The 19381-nt window shown below is 38.0% G+C and overlaps 1 protein-coding gene across 7 annotated transcripts in view; it reads left to right on the plus strand.

Annotated features, from left to right (window-relative positions):
• The window catches only part of GABRA3 (gamma-aminobutyric acid type A receptor subunit alpha3), a 313063-nt gene that overhangs the window by 175733 nt on the left and 117949 nt on the right, over window positions 1-19381 (plus strand). For all 7 annotated transcript variants that reach the window (XM_067724647.1, XM_067724648.1, XM_067724646.1 and 4 more), the window contains one exon: window positions 11615-11736. In XM_067724647.1, the coding sequence (XP_067580748.1) occupies window positions 11615-11736 (122 nt within the window). The remainder of the gene's footprint in view (window positions 1-11614; window positions 11737-19381) is intronic.

Consider the following 19381-nt stretch of genomic DNA (forward strand, 5'->3'; position numbering starts at 1 on the left):
ATAAAAATTAAAATTTTTTTGTTCCAGTTCTGTGAAAAATGCCATTTGTAATTTGATAAGGATTGCATTGAATCTGTAGATTGCCTTGTGTGGTATAGTCATTTTGACAATATTAATTCTTCCAATCCAAGAACATGGTTTATCTTTCCATCTGTCTGTGTTGTCTTCGATTTCTTTCATCAGCATCTTATAGTTTTGGGAGTACAGGTCTTTTGCTTCCTTTGGTAGGTTTATTCCTAGGTATTTTATTCTTTTTGATGCAATGGTAAATGGGATTGTTTCCTTAATTTCTCTTTCTGACCTTACATTGTTAGTGTATAGAAATGCAACAGATTTCTGTGTATTAATTTTGTACCCTGCAACTTTACCAAAATCATTGATGAACTCTAGTAGTTTTCTTGTAGCATCTTTAGGACTTTCTATGTATAGTATCCTGTTATCTGCAAACAGTGACAGTTTTACTTCTTCTTTTCCAATTTGTATTCCTTTTATTTCTCTTTCTTCTCTGATTTCCATGGCTAAGACTTCCAAAACTATGTTGAATGAAAGTGGTGAGAGTGGACCTCCTTGTCTTTCTCCTGATCTTAGAGGAAATGCTTTCAGCTTTTCACCATTGAGTATGATATTACCTGTGGGTTTGTCATATATGGCCTTTATTATGTTAAGGTATGTTACCTCTCTGTCCACTTTCTGCAGAGTTGTTATCATAAATAGATGTTGAATTTTATCAAAACCTTTTTCTGCATCTATTGAGATGATCAGAAGTTTTTTATTCTTTGATTTGTTAATGTGGTATATCATACTGATTGATTTGTGAATATTGAAAAATCCTTGCATCCCTGAGATAAATCCCACTTGATCATGTATATGACCCTCTTAATGTATCATTGGATTTGGTTTGCTAGTATTTTGTTGAGGATTTTTGCATCAATGTTCATCAGTGATATTGGCCTGTAATTTTCTTTTTTTGTGATATCTTTGTCTGGCTTTGGTATCAGGGTGATGGTGGCCTCATGGAATGAGTTCGTAAGTATTCTTTCCTCTGCAACTTTTTGAAGTAGTTTCAGAAGCATAGGTGTTAATTCTTCTCTAAATGTTTGATAGAATTTGCCTGTGAAGCCATCTGGTCCTGGACTTTTGTTTGTTGGGAGTTTTTAAATCACAGATTCAATTTCAGTACTTGTAATTGTTCTGTTCACATTTTCTATTTCTTCCTGGTTCAGTCTTGGGAGATTGTACCTTTCTAAGAATTTGTTCATTTCTTCTGTGTTGTCCATTTTATTGGCATATAGGTGCTTGTAGTAGTCTTTTACAGTCCTTTGTATTTCTGTGGTGTTGGTTGTAACTTCTTTTTCATTTATAATTTTATTGATTTGGGCCCTCTCCCTTTTTTTCTTGATAAGTCTGGCTAAAGGTTTATCAATTTTGTTTTTCCTTTCAAAGAACCAGCTTTTAGTTTCATTGACCTTTTCTATTGTTTTTTAGTCTATTTCATTTATTTCTGCTCTGATCTTTATGGTTTGTTTACTTATACTAACTTTGAGTTTTGTTTATTCTTTTTTCTCTAGTTGCTTCAGGTGTAACGTTAGGTTGTTCATTTGAAATTTTTCTTGTTTCCAGAGGTAAGCTTGTATCTCTATTAACTTCCCTCTTAGAACTGTTTTGTTGCACCCCATAAGTTTTGGATCATCATGTTTTCATTTTCATTTGTCTCTAGGTATTTTTTTATTTCCTCTTTGATTTCTTCAATGATCCATTGGTTGTTTCATAACATATTGTTTAACCTCCACCTGTTTGTATTTTTTGAAGTTTTTTCTTGTAGTTGATTTCTAGCTTCATAATGTTGTGGTTAGAAAAGATGCTTGATATGATTTCAGTTTTCTTAAATTTACTGAGGCTGCTTTTCGGGCCAGCATGTGATCTATCCTGGAGAATGTTCCATGTGCACTTGAAAAGAATGTGTATTCTGCTGCTTTTGGATGAAACACTCTAGATATCAATTAAGTCCATATGGTTTAATGCATCATTTAAGGCCTGTTTTCCTTACTGATTTCCTGTCTGGATCATCTGTCCATTGATGTAAGTGGAGTGTTAAAATCTCCCAGTATTATTGTGTTACTGTCGATTTCTCCCTTTATGTCTGTTAACATTTGCCTTCTATATTGAGGTGCTCCGACATTGGGTGCATATATATTTACAATTGTTACATCTTCTTCTTGGATTGATCCCTTGATTATGTAGTGTCCTTTGTCTCTTGTCTTTCTTTGTCTCTTTAAAGACTTTAGTCTTTAAAGTCTATTTTGTCTGATATAAGTATTACTCCTCCAGCTTTCTTTTGACTTCCATTTGCATGGAATACTTTTCCATCCCCTCACTTTCAGTCTGTATGTGTCTCTAGGTCTGAAGTGGGTCTCTTGTACACAGCGTTTATACAGGTCTTGTTTTTGTATCCATTCAGCCAGTCTGTGTCTTTTTGTTGGAGCATTTAATCCATTTAAATTTAGGTAATTATTGATATGTATATTCTTACTGCTATTTTGTTAATTGTTTTGGATTTGTTTTTGTAGGTCTTTTTTCTTCCTTTCCTCTTTTGTTCTCTTGTGATTTGTTGACTATTTTAGTGTTGTGTTTGGATTACTGTTTCTTATTTGTGTATATATCTATTATATATTTTTGGTTTGTGTTTACCATGAGGTTTTGATATAACAGTCTACATATATGCATGCTTGTTTTAAATTGCTGATCTCTTAATTTCAAATGTATTGGAAATATCCAGCATTTGTACTCTCCTCCTCTCACAATTACTGGTTTAGATATCATATTTGTGTGTGGATGATTTCCTACCTTTATTGTATGTTTGCCTTTATTAGTGTGCTTTCCCATTTCATAATTTTCTTGTTTCTAGTTGTGGCCTTTTCTTTTCTGCCTACAGAAGTTCCTTTAGCATTTGTTGTAAAGCTAGTTTGGTGGTGCTGAATTCTTTTAGCTTTTGCTTGTCTGTAAAGCTTTTGATGTCTCCATCAAATCTGAATGAGAGCCTTGCTGGGTAGAGTATTTTTGGTTGTAGGTTTTTCCCTTTCATCACTTAAAATATATCATGCCACTCCTTTCTGGCCTGCAGAGTTTCTGCTGAAAAATCAGCTGATAACCTTATGGGGTTTCCCTTGTATGTTATTTGTTGCTTTTAAAATTTTCTCTTTATCTTAATTTTTGTCAGTTTGATTACTATGTGTCTCAGCCAGTTCCTCCTTTGCTTGATCCTGTATGGTACTCTCTGTGATTCCTGGACTTGGGTGACTGCTTCCTTTCCCATGTTAGGGATGTTTTCAGCTATTCCCTTTTCAAATATCTTCTCAGGTCCTTTCTCTCTCTTTACTCTTTCTGGGATCCCTATAATGTGAATATTGCTGCATTTGACATTGTCCCAGAAATCTCTTAAACTGTCCTCATTTTTTTCATTCTTTTTTCTTTATTCTGTTCCATGGCAGTTATTTCCACCACTCTGTCTTCCAGCTCATGTATCTCTTCTTCTGCCTCATTTATTCTACTATTGATTCCTTCTAGCGTATTTTTCATTTCAGTTATTGTATTCTTCAACTGTTCAGTTCTTTATTTTTTCTAATTCTTTGTTAAAAACTTCTTGTAACTTCTTGCTCTGTGCATCCACTATTTTCACAGGATCTTGGATCATCTTTATGATCATTACTTTGAATTCTTTATCTGGTAAATTGGCTACCTCCATGTCACTTAGTCGTTCTTTTGGGGTTTTATCTTATTCCTTCATCTGCAACATATTCCTCTGCTGTCTCACTTTTTCTAAACCTTCTATTTGGGTTTTTATGTATGTGGAAGGTTAGCTATGTTTCTCCAGCTTGGAGAAGTGGCCATCTGTATGGGATGTGCTATATGCCCCAGTAGTACTCTCTCATCACCCACGGGCCAGGGACCAGCTGGCCCCAAGGTAGATTCTGAGCTGTGTTTGTGAACTCAGTTCCACAGGCTGTGGGACTGTATATTTCTTGCTTCTGGTGTCTGCCCCCTGGTGGGTGAGGTAGGTCTAGAGGTTCCTGCAGGCTTCCTGGTGGGAGGGACTGGTGCCTGCCCACTGGTGTGTGGAGGTGTGTCTTGGCCCTCTGGTGGGCAGTGCCATGTCAAGGGGAGTGTCTAGAGATGGCTGTGAGCTCAGGAAGTCTTTAGGCAGCCTGTCTGTTGATGGATGGGACTGTGTTCCTGCCCCGTTGGCTGTTTGACCCGAAGTGTCCCAGCACTGGAGTCTAGAGGCTGTTGAATTGGGCCAGGTCTTGGTGCTAATGTCCAAGCAAGATGTCAGCCTTCAGATGGGTACTCCCAGGGGTGTTCACCTCCAGCTTTTATGTCCCAAGAAAACCACAGTTGCCCTCTGCCTCCTCAGGAGACCCTCGAAGACCAGCAAGTAGGTCTGCCCCAGGCTCCTATGAAGTCACTGCTTTTGCCCTGCGTCCCGATGCATGCAAGACCTTGTGTGTGTCCTCCAAGAGTAAAGTCTCTGTTTCCCCTCTGTTTTTTTAATTTTGTTTTATATTGGTGTATAGCTGGTTAACAATGTTGTGTTAGTTTTGGGTGTACAGCAAAGTGATTCAGTTATACATATACCTGTATCTATTCTTTTTAAAGTTCTTTTCCCATTTAGGTTATTACAAAATATTGAGCTATACAGCACTTTTTTCATTCTAATTTCTAATTTCTTTTGTTTAATTCTCCTCTGACTGGATAATATCAAACTATCTGTCTTCAAGCTCACAGATTCTTTCTTCTGCCTGATTGAGCATACTGTTGAAGCTGTCTATTGCATTTTTCATTTTATCCATTGTATTCATCTTCAGAACTTCTGTTTGGTTCATTTTTTAAAAATTTCTGTTTCTTTGTTGAGTTTCTCATTTTGTTCATGTATTATTTTCCTGAGTACATTGATTTGTCTATCTGTGTTCACTTGAATCTCATTGAGCATCCTTACAATTATTATTATTAATTATACACACAAAAATTCAGGCTGGTTGTTACCTATAGGGGAACAGGAGGGGCTGGGTTGGATTAGAAAAGTACGCACAGGGGCTTTTGGGGTTCTGGTTATTTGGTTACATAGAGGTTCACTTTATAATAATTGAACACTATGCAGATATGCATTTTTATACTTTACTCAATGTACAGTTCACAACTGTCTAAAATATAAAACTTTTATGAGTTTTAAAATTGTACAATGATGTCAAATTATACATATCCTTTTGAAGCCCAATGTTATTCAGATTTTTGATTTTGGGCTTTATCTGGCTTAATACATGTCAATCTAATTTACTCATTTTCATTGCTGTCTAGGATCATATGCAAAAGCCAGAGTTTACACTTTCATTCTCTAACTGAGCAAGCGTTATTTCATATTTATGTTTTGCAATTAAAACAGTACAGTATGGGCTTCCCTGGTGGCACAGTGGTTGAGAGTCCGCCTGCTGATGCAGGGGACACGGGTTCGTGCCCCGGTCCAGGAAGATCCCACATGCCGTGGAGCGGCTGGGCCCGTGAACCATGGCCGTTGAGCCTGCGTGTCCGGAGCCTGTGCTCTGCAACGGGAGAGGCCACAACAGTGAGAGGCCCACATACTGCAAAAAACAAAACAAAACCAAAAGAACAGTACAGTAGAGAAAACTTGCTACTTTCCTCCTTATGCTCAGGCAAGGAGGTTTCTAGTAGAGTCAAATGGACTTGAAATTGCTGAGTCACAAGGACTGTACATCTTCAACTCCGTTAGATCCTGTCAAATTGCTCCTGGAAGTAATTGCATCATCTGACCCTCAGAATAATTCCTGGTTCCTACATGTTCCCCAGTATTTGCTATTACCAAACTTTTCAGCCTTTGCACATATGCTGGCTATGAGATGAATCCCCTTGGTGTTTTAACTTGCATCTTCCCAGTTACTAGTAACGTTGAGCATCTTTTCTTGTGTGTCTGGACATTTCTGGATCCTCTTTCATGAACCATGTGTTCTTATCCCTTGCCCATTTTCAATTGAGCTGTTTCTCTTTTTCTAATTGGCATGTAGGAGTTCTTTATATTTTGAACTCTTTTTCAGATAACTCACAGATCTCCATTTCTTTGGGGTCAGTTATTGGAGTATTATTTTGTTCCTTTAGTGGTATCACATTTCCTTACATTTTCATTTTTATGATTGGTTTGTATTGATGTCTGTGCATTTAAGGGTGCACTCACCTCTTCCATTCTTTTTGGACTGGCTACAGTAGTGAAAGACTTTCACTTGGAGGTAGCTTTAAAAGGCACCAGCTGGGTGGGATGCAGCATCCTTGGTTCCTGGTGAGGCACAGTGGTGTAGTCTCCATGCTGCTCCATTGGCAGACATTGCCATTGGCCAGACTGTGGGTGTCTTCTGTGGCCAAGGCTGCAGAGGACCTGCAGGTGGCAATGGCAGATAGGGCTATTGGAATCTTCAGAGGCTAAGGCTACTGGGGTCTTTCTGTTCTCACCCCTTATTTTTTTGCCCATGGGAGGGTGTTCTACCTGAGGAGATCCTTCTCAATGCCTGGTCTGGCATGCTGACACATAGAACCCTCAGAGCTAATGCCCGAGGATCCAGTGCACATGGAACTAACACAGCACCTGGGTCCTGAAGCACAGGTGCACTTGCTGCAGCTATATCACTGGTTTCTAGGATGTGGGCATGTGTAGATATCCCATGGAACCAGTACCTGGGTCTCAGGGGCTCACCGCTGTGACTCTGGCTGGTAGGGAGAGGGCAGAACGCAGCAGTTCCACAAGCCATGGGATGACAAGGTACAATGGTGGCTTGAGCCCAGGGGCCAGGGTACAGTAGTAGCATAGCCTGGGGATGGTGGGTCAAAGTTTCAACTCTGGCCCCAGGGGGAAGTTGCAGGAAAGCAGTAACACAACTCTGGTAGTAGTCTGTTAAAGCTATGTGTTGGGATCCAGGGACCTGGGCACAGGGCAGTGGCAGCACAGTGCTGGCAATGATGGTCAGAGCTGTGACCTGGAACCCAGGGGATGGGGCTCAGGGAAGTGGCTACCTAGTCCCAGCTATCATGTGTCAGAGCCCTAACCTGAAACCTGAGGGGAGAGCTCAGGTCAGTGGTAACACACCTGGGAATGATGTTTCAAAGCGTTGATCTGGGATGGGGGTTGGTGGAGAGCTCAGGGTAGAGGTAGCCTGGTTTCAGCAGTGATGGGCCAGAGACACAACCTGGAATCCAGAGTTCAGGGTTCAGGGCAGTGGAGTCCACCTCAGCAATGACAGTTCAGAGTCTTGACCTCGGATTGGGATGTGTGGCCCAGGGCAGCAGCCACATCCCATGCAATGAAGACCCAGAGCCACAACCTGGAATGCAGTGGGTGGGTCCCAGATGGCAGCATCAGGACCCTGATAATGGAGGTCTAAGAGTGACTTGGGACCCAAGAGGTGGGGCTTAGGGCAATTTTAGCACCACTGGCAATGATGATTCAGAGCCTTGTCCTGGAACCTGGTGGGTGGGACTCAGGGCAGCAGCAGCAAAGCCTGGATGATGGCAGCCATAGTGTGACTTATAACCAGGGAGGCTAGACCAGGGCAGAAGAGGCTTTCCTGGTGAAGGTGGGACAAAGCCTTGACTGTGGCCAGGGGAGAGTGAAGAGCAGAGGCAGCTCCAGTCTCGTATATGGCAAGATGCTGTGGCATCTGATTTCTAAGAGTGGGGCACAGCAGCAGCTGGGGACCCTGAGGGCAAGTCTCACCTCAGTGACAGCTCCAGGGAGTAGAGATGTAGAGGGGGCCACTCCATTTCATCAACTGACATCAGAATCAGGAAAGACTGTGGGAGACCTCTGTAGCAAAAGCTGCAAATGTCCACAGTGGTGAGGCTTTTTGCTGGGGTTCTCCTGCCCTCCTTCTCCCTGTGTGGTGAACTTCCTCAGAGGTGATTCTTCCAGGTGCAGAGCAGGTCCTGACTGGGAGATGAGGTGACATAGGTAGCATGCTTCCTGTACTTTTCTATGTGGCCATCCTTGATTTTTGAGCTCCTCAGGTTTTTGCTACTGCTTCTTTGTTTTCTAGAGCTTTCCCTTAGCTGTTTTCTTCAGTTTGTAGTTATTTATTGTTCTTATGGATTTGTGTGTGTGTGTGTGTGTGTAAGGGGGAGATGAGCTTTGAGACCTCTCCATCTTGTTGACACTACCTTCTGCATAGTAATTTTGGATTTTCTTTATTTTTAAAATCTGTTCTCCCCCAGGAGATAATACAGTATTAGGGAAAATGCCATCCTTTTAATGAAGTAAATTTATCCTCTCTTTAGGTTGTTTTATGAACTGTATCAGCAACTCCACATCTGTGCCTCTTCTGCTTCCCCCTGACATAAACACATCAGGGTCCTTTCTCAATGTAGTTGAACTAATACTTATTACTTACCCTGAACTTAATCACTTGGTGAGCTTAACTTTTCCCATAGCATAGAAGTGCATATCTTTCAAAGGTGTCTCATTACATCTTCAGGAGTTTGGGGGAAAAGGAATGATCAACCTCAATGTATGTTGAGCTTTACCATTTACAAAGCAATTTTATGGTTTATTATCTTATTTACTTATTTCTTCCGAAAGCATTATAAGTTGGGGAATTATCTCTGTGTCACATGTAAGGAAATAGTTCACATGATCAGTTAGTGGCAGATTCAGGACTAAAACTCTGTTCATTTGACCCTAGTTCTTTGGATTTACCACTATTCCATTTTTAAGACTAAAAAAATGACTAAACTTGCCTAACCTATAGATACTGTATTAGTAACATCATTTTCATTTTAAATGATGCATTATTAATATCATATTTAGTCCAGCCAGTAATGACAGATATAAGGCAAAAAAGCATGGTTATTGCATCAGTCTCATCAACTTAATAAGCATGTGGCTTTAAACAATCCCTTTCTTTTGTTGGTGTCTTAGGTTGTCAATCTGTAAAATGAAGGGAAATAATTATATGGTCTCTAAGGTCCTCCATAATCCTGACATACTATGATTCTTTGTTGTTCCCCCAGACTATTTTGGATGGGTACAAACTACAGAATCTTCAGCTTGTTGCACTTCAGTTATTTAAGAAGAGAGAGTTCTAACTTGTGTTCTAGATTAAACAAGATTCCAGCTCCCCCTGCAATAATTGACCACATAAGAAGAAAAATTTATCAGGAATCAAGTGCAAAATCATAGAGAAATCTATTGAAAATTGTTTTGGAATGATATTTTGCATTAATTTTTGACTTAAAATTTATTAGTGAAGAATGCTGCTATCAGCACAGTCAGAAAGGGATGGAAATGCATCATCAAGGAAATTATTATTTCAGTAAGAGAGGCAGCACAGTATATTGGCTTTATATTCAGGAATTCTGGATCCAAATTTTAACTTTTCCATTAACAGTCAGTGTGGTTAAAACTTATGTTCAGGGACTTTACAATTTCCATCTATAAATCCACCTGGAGTAGATATCTCTGAAGCCCTTTATAGCTTGCTATGACTCTGTGAGGATTCTACTTTTTATCCCCTTCCAGTAATAAAAAAATTGGCTTTTCATTCAATTCATAGACCTATTTCCCAGAAATCAAACTAGGCTAACCAGGGTCAAGATTCCCCGCAGTGAGAGTTAAGGGAAAATGAGAAAGAGGTTTTCACAAAATCAATTGAGCTCCTGTAGCCTCTCTCCCCACAGCCCATGTAAGATGGATTCAGAACATTGGTGATTAAGTTAAATGTGAGCCAAGACCTGACAGGGTGTCTGTTTTTATCTCTTCAGCATATTGATGTCAGTTAGCTCTGCACTACAGTTTCCTTCTTTCTTCCCCCTTCCAAATGAGGTATCTGTATCACTTGTGGTACTCTTCACTAAACCAGCCAATCACCTCTAGTCTTCACTGGTTTCCAGTGCTTTTTGACCAAAGCTTTCCTTATGGCTTTGGCTGATGGGGGTGCCAATATTTTGTTGTGACTATTTACATTTGAATTATGCATTCAAGTACATAAGCTACTATTTTACAAAAGAGAAAACAAACTTTGAATACTTCTAGATATTAAGTATTAAGTCTGGAAATTTTAATGCATTATTTAATATTGATACAACATATCAGTGAAGTTATTTTAATTTTAAAGATGAGAAGGCTATTACTAGAGGTGTTATGTGACTTGCTTAAGGTCACTCAACTAATAAATTCAAATTCATGTCTCCAGACTTTTTAGGCCTAGGTACCTTTTTCATTCCACGTGTATCTATTTTATCATTTGAGTGTCTCAGAACACCTGTAAGCAGAGGCGCGATTACCTTTACCTTTTTTCTGCTCTGTTTTTTTTCTATAGACACAGAGTTGATGCTCATTAAAGATGCATTGAACGATTATGTGAATTGAATTCGGTTTATGAACTAAGGAATTTGGGTTCAAAATGACTTTTCAAAGTTTATCAGCCAGGGAGTGGCAGTTTAGAGTAAGAACTATTCAATTCAGATGTGCCTACTATTTTGGTGGGAAGACATATTGACTGCCTCTCAAGATTCCTTCTAACTGTTAACCTGTCTCTTATTGCCCCGATTAACTGGATGCTATGAATAGTTATTATATATCTATTAATGGCGACCTTCTGGGTCCAAAGTAAGAATGGGTAAAACTGAGACCTATAGGACTATAATTTGCTTAATTGTCTACTCCAAATCACGAATACAGCTGGTACTAGGATGTAGGATTCCTGACTTCTAGATTATTACTTGATTCTACACCATGCTTCTTGACCCTTGGCAACAGCCATTTCCTTCACTATATCTCTCTTTCCCCAAAACTACCCAGGGCCTTTCTTTATTTCTAGTCCCGTCAAACCACACCAAGCCCCTCCTCATAAAGTGAAAGCATTAGTCACAGCCTCGGCCTGATTAGGTGATTAGTAAAGTGCCCACTGCTTGGAAAGGCTTGCGGAAGGCATCCACACTGGATAAGCAGAAGGTAGCTGAGGGTCTCTAGAAGATCAGAAAATTTGGATTATAGTTCTATCTCTGACCCTCACTAGCAATACGACTGTGGGCAAATTTGGTGTTCTCTCTGAGCTTATTTCCCCATGTATGAAATGAAAGAGATTAGGAATCTCTTAAGCGTTCTGGTAGCTTTAACATTTAATGGACTGCTATTGCTTTGTTGCCTTATCTCCATAGGGTGAGAGATAGGTAGATTACATGTAATTCAAAGGTCTTTCTGGGTCTGTTGTCCTGTGAACCTGTGTTTCTCTAGGCTAGAAAAGGGGTAAGTTAACAAAATTTTCCTTTTTTTTTTTGGAGGACCTTTTGTTCATGAAACAAAATGTGATAAATCAACTTTATGCCATGTATTATTCCCACAGATATCCTGTCCAAGATTTCTACTGGTGTTTCTCCACTGCTGGGTTGGGGCTGGACTGTATGTTTGGCTCATGCCAAAGTGCTTGCTGGTTTGGTTGCAGTACAAAGCTATTTAATTGGCCCAGTCTACTGATTGACATTTTCTTGAATTAAAGTGTTAGACATTTAATTGTTTGCTATTAAGAACTATTATTTTGTGTCTCTTTTTCTTCCACTGCCTCAGACTCTCTCCGAAGCATGCTCCAGATATTCCTGATGACAGCACCGACAACATCACTATATTCACCAGAATCTTGGATCGTCTTCTGGATGGCTATGACAACCGGCTGCGACCTGGGCTTGGAGGTCAGTTATTGTTTCAAGATCTTCTTGGCTATTGTCATCTAAAAAGATTCTTAAGGTACCTTCAATAGTGTCTTGATCAATGAGGTTAGTGTAAAGCTGAGTTTCTTCCCTCTGAGCACTGGAAATTAGTTCTAATCCTTCATTTCAATGGTCAATCTCTCTGGTCTGGTTTTGGAAGGTTCCAAATTTCACTTAGGTAAATGCATATAGGGTATTAAACCACAACATTTGGTCACACCCGTTTCTGGTAATAAAATACCAATCCCTGCCTGGATGGCAGGTGTGTCCCAGGAACAGCTGGGAAACATGTCTTTGTTCTAAAAACCCTGAGCACATATCAGCCTGATATTCCAAAGAGGAGAAATCTGATGGCTAGATGGGATCTCAGTTTAGTATGATCAGCAATATGATCGCAATGAAGTAAATGCATTATAATACCTCATGGACCATATTGAAAGGGCAAGTATACCAATGTATTTATGTTTTTTTCCTGAACCATTTGAGAATTAGATGCAGATATCATAACCCTTTATCCCTAAATACTTCAGTGTGTATTTTCTTAGAACAAAGAAGTTATTTTATAAAATTACAATGAAATTATAAATTCAGAAAATGTGACCTAATACTATTTACTAATCTGTAGTCCATATTCAACTTTTGCCAATTATCTACATTTATTATATGATATTCTATTGTAATAAAACCCTTTCCTTCTCTTTAGTTAATTAGGTAACTATCAGCATGAACAGATGGATTCTTATTTTATTGAATGAAATGTAATCCATTAATATTATTATATATTATTATCTATTTTGATTACAATGTTTGTTCATAATTCCCTGTGTTTGCTTGGTGGGAGCTTATTCAAGCTGACTTTTGATATATTCTCATTTTTGAGCACTTTTTGGCATAACAGTATATTCCAGACTTAACTTGTACTCTCCCTCATTCAGCCTTATAATCAATCATTTTTTCCAAGAAGAAACAGCATCTTTTTTTGTGGGAAATTATATTTAAAATCCAACTTCTGTGTGCTAGATATTTTCATTGCTACTGGTGTCATTTGCATCTAGGACCTTTCAGTGGACAGAATTGAGAAAATAGAAAATTACATATATACATATACACACACCTGTATATATTCGTATATATATATATACATATAGATATATAAACAAATATGTGTATAAATGTAGACATATGTGTATGTGCATGTGTAATGAGTCTATACTGATACCACTAATTCCAATTGAACAAATTATTCTTCACTGATTTACTAATTTGTTTTATTCTACAATATACATAAAATAGTGAATAGTGTTGGAATTACTATACCTATACCACTATAATAAACTCACTTATTAATTAAAGTTAAAGATATGTTTGCATGGTCTTTTTTTGGGGTTGTTTGTTTTTAGATGAAGGCTATATGGCTCTTGCTTTAGTATAAATAATAGACTGGAATAGGGCAGTATTGGAGGAAGAGAAGACCAGTCAGAAATTGATTTCAGTTGTCCAGAATGAAGGTGATGATTGTGGGAATGTAGAGAATTTGGTGACTGATTAAATTATGGGATTAGGGGAAAGGGAGGAGAAAATGATAACCTCTAAGTTCCTGGTTTAGATGACTGAGTGGTGCCATTTTCTAAAATAAGGAATATTGGAGGAGGAACAGTAGTATTTTGTTTTATTATGTTTCTTTTGGAGTTTGGTTGGAACAAAGAAGGTAGGGGAAGGAGGTGGAAATTAGTTGTAGACATTAAGAGTTTGAGTACCCATGAAAAATATGCATGGAGCCTTTTGCTCTGGCTAACATGGAGTAACAGGAACCAGATTTATCTTCTTAAAAGACAACTAAGAAATGAACAAACATAGTATATAGTAGTTATCAGAAATTGAACAAAGGCAGCACAGGACAGTGATTCTTGAAAGAAGTGAAACAAACAAGCTGAGCCATAGGATTATATCACCTTACTGCCTCAATAAATTTCAGGCTGCAGTGTAGGGAGGGAGAATCCACATAGTGCCTGGTGGACTCCCTTAGTTGATGAGAAAGAGTTTTGAATTTGGGGTGGCCAAGATGGCTAAAATTTGTAGGGCAGAGAAGAAGCAAGAGGTGCATGGAGAAGTGAGAGTTGTGCAGAGGGAAAGATCCAGAAATCTGCTGAGAATTTCCCTCAAGTTTTCAGGTAAGTACTGCTCAGCTCATGCATATAAGGAAACAGCCCAAGGTTGAGGAAAGGACCACTGGACAACAGCAGATGGAATAATAGGGTTGGGAATAACTTGTGTTGCTACCAACCAGAGTGGAAAAACTTGCAACATATGGGGTTAGGGTAGGGTACTCAGAAGAATATGGCTTCAGTGGCATGGCAAAACCATCCCCAAACAAAGGCTGTTCTGGTCCCAACTAACAAAGCTTAAAAGCAAGCTTGAAAAGTAAATATCAAAATGTTTTCAGAACATTATCTCAGAACAAAGTTTAAGAATATTTGCACAAGGTGAATGTACAATGGCTGGTATGTAGTCAAAAATTACCAGACATGTAAAGAAACAAGAAAATACAACCCCAAAAGGCAGAATAACCAATCAATAAAAACAGATGCATAAATGACACAAATGAATTAGTAGATAAGTATATTAAAATAGATATGTCTAAATTCCATATGTTCAAAAGTAGAGGAAAATATGAGCATGTTGAGTAGAGACATGTAAGTTAAAAAAACAAAAACAAATTGAACTTCTAGGTATAAAAAGCATAATATCTGAGGTGAAATGCATACCAGATGAGACTAACAACAGATTAGACACTGAGGAAGAAAAGATTGATGAGCTTGAAGACACAGCAATGGTAGCTAGCAAAAATGAAACACAGAGGGAAGAAAAGACTGAAAAAGTGAACAGGACATCAGTGCACTGTGGGATAGCTTCAAGTGGCCTAATATAAGTGTAACTGGATTATCTGAAGGGAGAGGCAGAAAATGTCTTTGAAGAAAATCTAGTCAAAAAATATTCTAAATTTGATGAAAATTATAATCTGCCCAAACCAAGTTCAACAAACAAGAAACATGAAGAAAATTACACCAAGGGAAATTATCAAATTGCTTAGAACTAATGATAAAGAGAAAATCTTAAAAGCAAACATAGTGAAACAGAACATTTATATACACAGGGAAAATTTTAGAAAGACAGCAGGCTTCTTGTCAGAAACAGGGAAGCAAGAAGGTAGTTAGCAACAGCTTTAAAATACTAAAAATGTCAATCTAGAATTCTGTACCAGAGATAATATATTTTAAAAACATAGGTAAAATAAATACATTTTCTGACATATAGAGGCTAAAAATTTCATCACCAGCAGGTCTGTACTGCAAGAAATGTTAAGGGAAATGTGTCAGGCAGAAGGAAAATGATGCTAGATAGAAATATGGATCTATAGGACTTCCCTGTTAGTCCAGTGGTTAAAACTCCATGCTCCCAATGCAGGGTGCCCAGGTTCAATACTGGGTCAGGGAACTAGATCCCTCATGCCACAACTAAGAGCACATATGCCAGAACTAAGACTCAGTGCAGCCGAATAGAATAGAATAGAACAAAATTAAAAATAAATAAATAAATAAATAAAATTAAAATGGATGTATAAAAAGGAAGGAAGAGCAACAAAAATGGAAAATATGTGGGTAAATATGTCTCTTTTTTTCCTAAATATCTTTAATAAATAACTACCTAAAGCAAAAATAATAACATTGTATTGTGTGGTTTATAATGTATATGTGAGGAAAATGTATGACAACAATAGCACAAAGGCCAGAAGATGAAATGGAAATACACTGCACATGATGTGATATGATATTATTACTTGTAGGTAGATTGTAATAAATTAAGAATGTGCACTGTAGAACTTAAAAATTATAGCTAATAAAGCAAGAAAGTTTATAAAATCAATAGGAAGGCAGAAAAAGAGAAAAATGTAACAAAGAATAGATGAAACACATGGAAAACCAATAGCAACCATATTAATCATCACATTAAATATAAATAACCTAAACTTCTATTTTAAAAGGCAGAGATGGTCAAAATAGATAAAAAGAAAGACCCACAATTGGTCCCTGAGAGAAACCCACTTTAAAGATAGACAGAGAAAGACAAATATATGATATCGCTTATATGCAGAATCTTAAAAAAATGATACAAATGAACTTATTTACAAAACAGAAACAGACTCACAGACTTACAGAACAAACTTAAGGTTTTGTACCAGGGGGAAAGGGTGGGAGAGAGGGATAGATTGGGAGTTTGGGATTGACATGTACACACTACTATATGTAAAATAGATAACCAATGAGGACCTACTGTATAGCACAGGGAACTCTGCTCAATATTCTGCAATAAATGAAATGGGAAAAGAATTTGAAAAAGAATAGATACATGTATATGTATAACTGAATCACCTTGCTGTACACCTGAAACTAACACAACATTGTTAATAAACTATGCTCCAATATAAAGAGAAAGAAAAGAGTACATAACAATCCTAAGTATTTATGCACCTAATCATAGACATGAAGCAAAAACAGGAAACTGAAAGGAAAAAGAGATGATCTATAATTATAGTTAGAGATTTTAACACTCCTCTCTCAATAAACAATATAACGAGTAGACAGAAAATAAGTAAATGTAGCAGAAAGAGGAACCATTGTCAACCAACTTGACTTAATTGTCATTTGTAGAACACTCCAACAAACAGCAGCAGAATACACCTCCTTTTCAACTGAACCTACAACATTTACCAAGATAGACCATATTCTTTGTTGTAAAAAATTAAAAGAATTCACAGTATACAAAGTATGTTCTCTGGCCAAAAGGAATAAAATTAGAAATTAAAAACAGATATATCTGGAAAATCTCCAAGTACTTGCGAACTAAATAATATACTTCTAAATAAAATATAAGTCAAAGAAGAACTCAAAAGAAAAATTTAAAATCTTTTCAATTAAACAAAATTAAAAACATGGTATAAAGTAGTGCTAAATTAAAGAAACTTATAATACTAGATAACTGTTTTAGAAAAGACTAACCTTAAATCAAGTCCCCATGCCTGGGGTTGACAGCAGCTCCAGGTCTCCTCAGCTTGCCTTTTCCAGCATGGACCACTGCCCCATGAACCAGATCAAGGACACTTCAGGGCACAGTAACCTCAGCAGTGCCATGCCCAAGTTAGAGTCTAGATTCCATGAATGGGGGCTGGGAGGATGAAGGGATTTCCTACCTCTCAGCCAAACTTGCCCAGAATTTAGCCATAACAATAGGTAGCTTGCTCTAGGATGAGAAATGCTGGTGTCTTGCCCCTCCCAGGAAGATAGCCCTCTAAGTGGGAGCTGGGAGAAGAGAGAGCCCTGTGTTCTTTCTGGGCTGCACCAGTCTGGAGTACAGTTTCCTTCAGACTGGTCTGGGAAGGGGGAGGGTGGGAACAATTCTTGTTTTAAATAGTCTGGACTCTTGATTTCCTTACTGAGTTTTAGTAGATTTTCTTTAATAAATAGTTTACTTTTCTTTTGTTGTATGCCCTTAGGACCATTTCCAGAAACTTTAAATTGTAGTTTTTAAAATACATTTTGCAAGTTTCACTGAGGAGCAAGTCTGCAGAGCTCGTCATGCTTTCATGCCAGAAATGGAATTTCTAGTAACATTTTTTAAAGATTTCATCAGATTATATACCTAGATGATTATGTCATATGAGAAGAAAGTTTTAATTCTTCCTGTGCTATATGGATGCACTGGTTTTCTTCTCTTGTTTTAGTGCACTGACTAGACCTCGCATATAATGAACAGAAAAGATGAAAACAGACACCATTGTCTGTTTTTGATCTTACAGAGAAAGCTTCCAGTCTTTCACCATAAAGTATGATGTTAGGTGTAAGTTTTTCTTAGATGCATTTTATCAAGTTCAGGAAGTTCTCTTCTACTCTGGTTTTGAAAATTTTTAATGAGAATGAATATTGCAATTTTTCAAATGGTCTTACTTTGTCTATTGAGTTGATTCTATGACTTTTAAAAAATTTTGTTAATATGGTGAATTACATTGATTTTCAAATGTTTAAACCAACCTTCATTCTCATGATAAATGCCACTTGTATATTAATTACTTTATATTATAGATAGGTTTGAGGTCTGGTAGTATAAGTCCTCCGGCTTTGTTCTTCTTAAAGATTGTCTTGGCTATTTTTGGCCCTTTGCATTTCTAGATAACTTTTAGAATCAGCTTATCATTTTCTAATAAAATCTGGAATTGACTTTGCCTTGAGTCTATAGGTTAACTTGAGGAATTTAAAAAATTATAATACTAAACCTTCTAAATGATGAACATGATATATTTCTCCATTCATTTTGTTCTCCTTTAATTTCTCTCAATAATGTTTTGACATTTTCATTTTAGAGGTCTTGCATATTTTTGATTAATCAATGCCTTGAGACTTGATTTTTATTTATTTATTTATTCTTTTTTTATTTTTTATTTTTCGCGGTACGCGGGCCTCTCACTGTTGTGGCCTCTCCCATTGCGGAGCACAGGCTCCGGACGTGCAGGCTCAGTGGCCATGTCTCACGGGCCCAGCCGCTCCGCGGCATGTGGGATCTTCCTGGACCGGGGCACGAACCCATGTCCCCTGCATCGGACTCTCAACCGCTGTGCCACCAGGGAAGCCCCTTGATTTTTATTTTTAAATTTTGTTACTGCTGTGTAGAAATATGATTGGTTTTATTATTTTTTAAAATTAATTTATTTTTGGCTGCATTGGGTCTTTGTTGCTGTGCGTGGGCTTTCTCTAGTTGTGGTGAGTGGAGGCTACTCTTCGTTGTGGTGCTCAGGCTTCTCATTGTGGTGGCTTCTCTTGTTGCAGAGCATGGGCTCTAGGCACCTGGGCTTCAGTAGTTGTGGCATGCAGGCTCAGTAGTTGTGGCTCTCGGGCTGTAGAGCGCAGGCTCAGTAGTTGTGGCACACAGGCTTTGTGGCTCCGTGGCACGTGGGATCTTCCCAGATGAGGGCTCGAACCTGTGTCCCCTGCATTGGCAGGGAGATTTGTAACCACTGCACCACCAGGGAAGCCCATGATTGGTTTTATATTTGCCTTTCTATCCAGAGACCTTGTTGTATTGACTTATTGATTTTAATAGTTTTCTATTGTTTCTTTTACATTCTCTTAATACATATTTATATCATTTAGCTTCACTTAGGTTTTTAATGCAGGACTACACAAATTCCTTGATATGTTAATGATAATTATGAATATATAGGATGAAGTTTTAGTATGTAGTCTTTGGTGACCATGGGACGTTTCTTCCCCCAAAACACCTATTAAGATCTCAGTTGGAATGTAAGTAACATATAGACCAGATTGGGAAATGCTGCTCTGGAGACCTCCCTGGTTTATTAATATCCAACCTAAAGTGTGCTTTCTAGAAGTGAGCATAATACTCTAGATATGTTCTAGTTACCTCATGGTAAAACAGGGATTAATGTAGCCTAAAACAGAATTAGCCTACTTGGTGATGACATTACCCCCTTGGATTACTCTGAGCTTTTTATCAAGTAAAATCCACCAGATCTTTTTCTCATGACTATTGACCAGCCAATTGCCTCAATCCGACG

Source organism: Pseudorca crassidens, chromosome X (assembly GCF_039906515.1).
Source record: "Pseudorca crassidens isolate mPseCra1 chromosome X, mPseCra1.hap1, whole genome shotgun sequence".
Lineage (NCBI taxonomy): Eukaryota > Metazoa > Chordata > Mammalia > Artiodactyla > Delphinidae > Pseudorca > Pseudorca crassidens.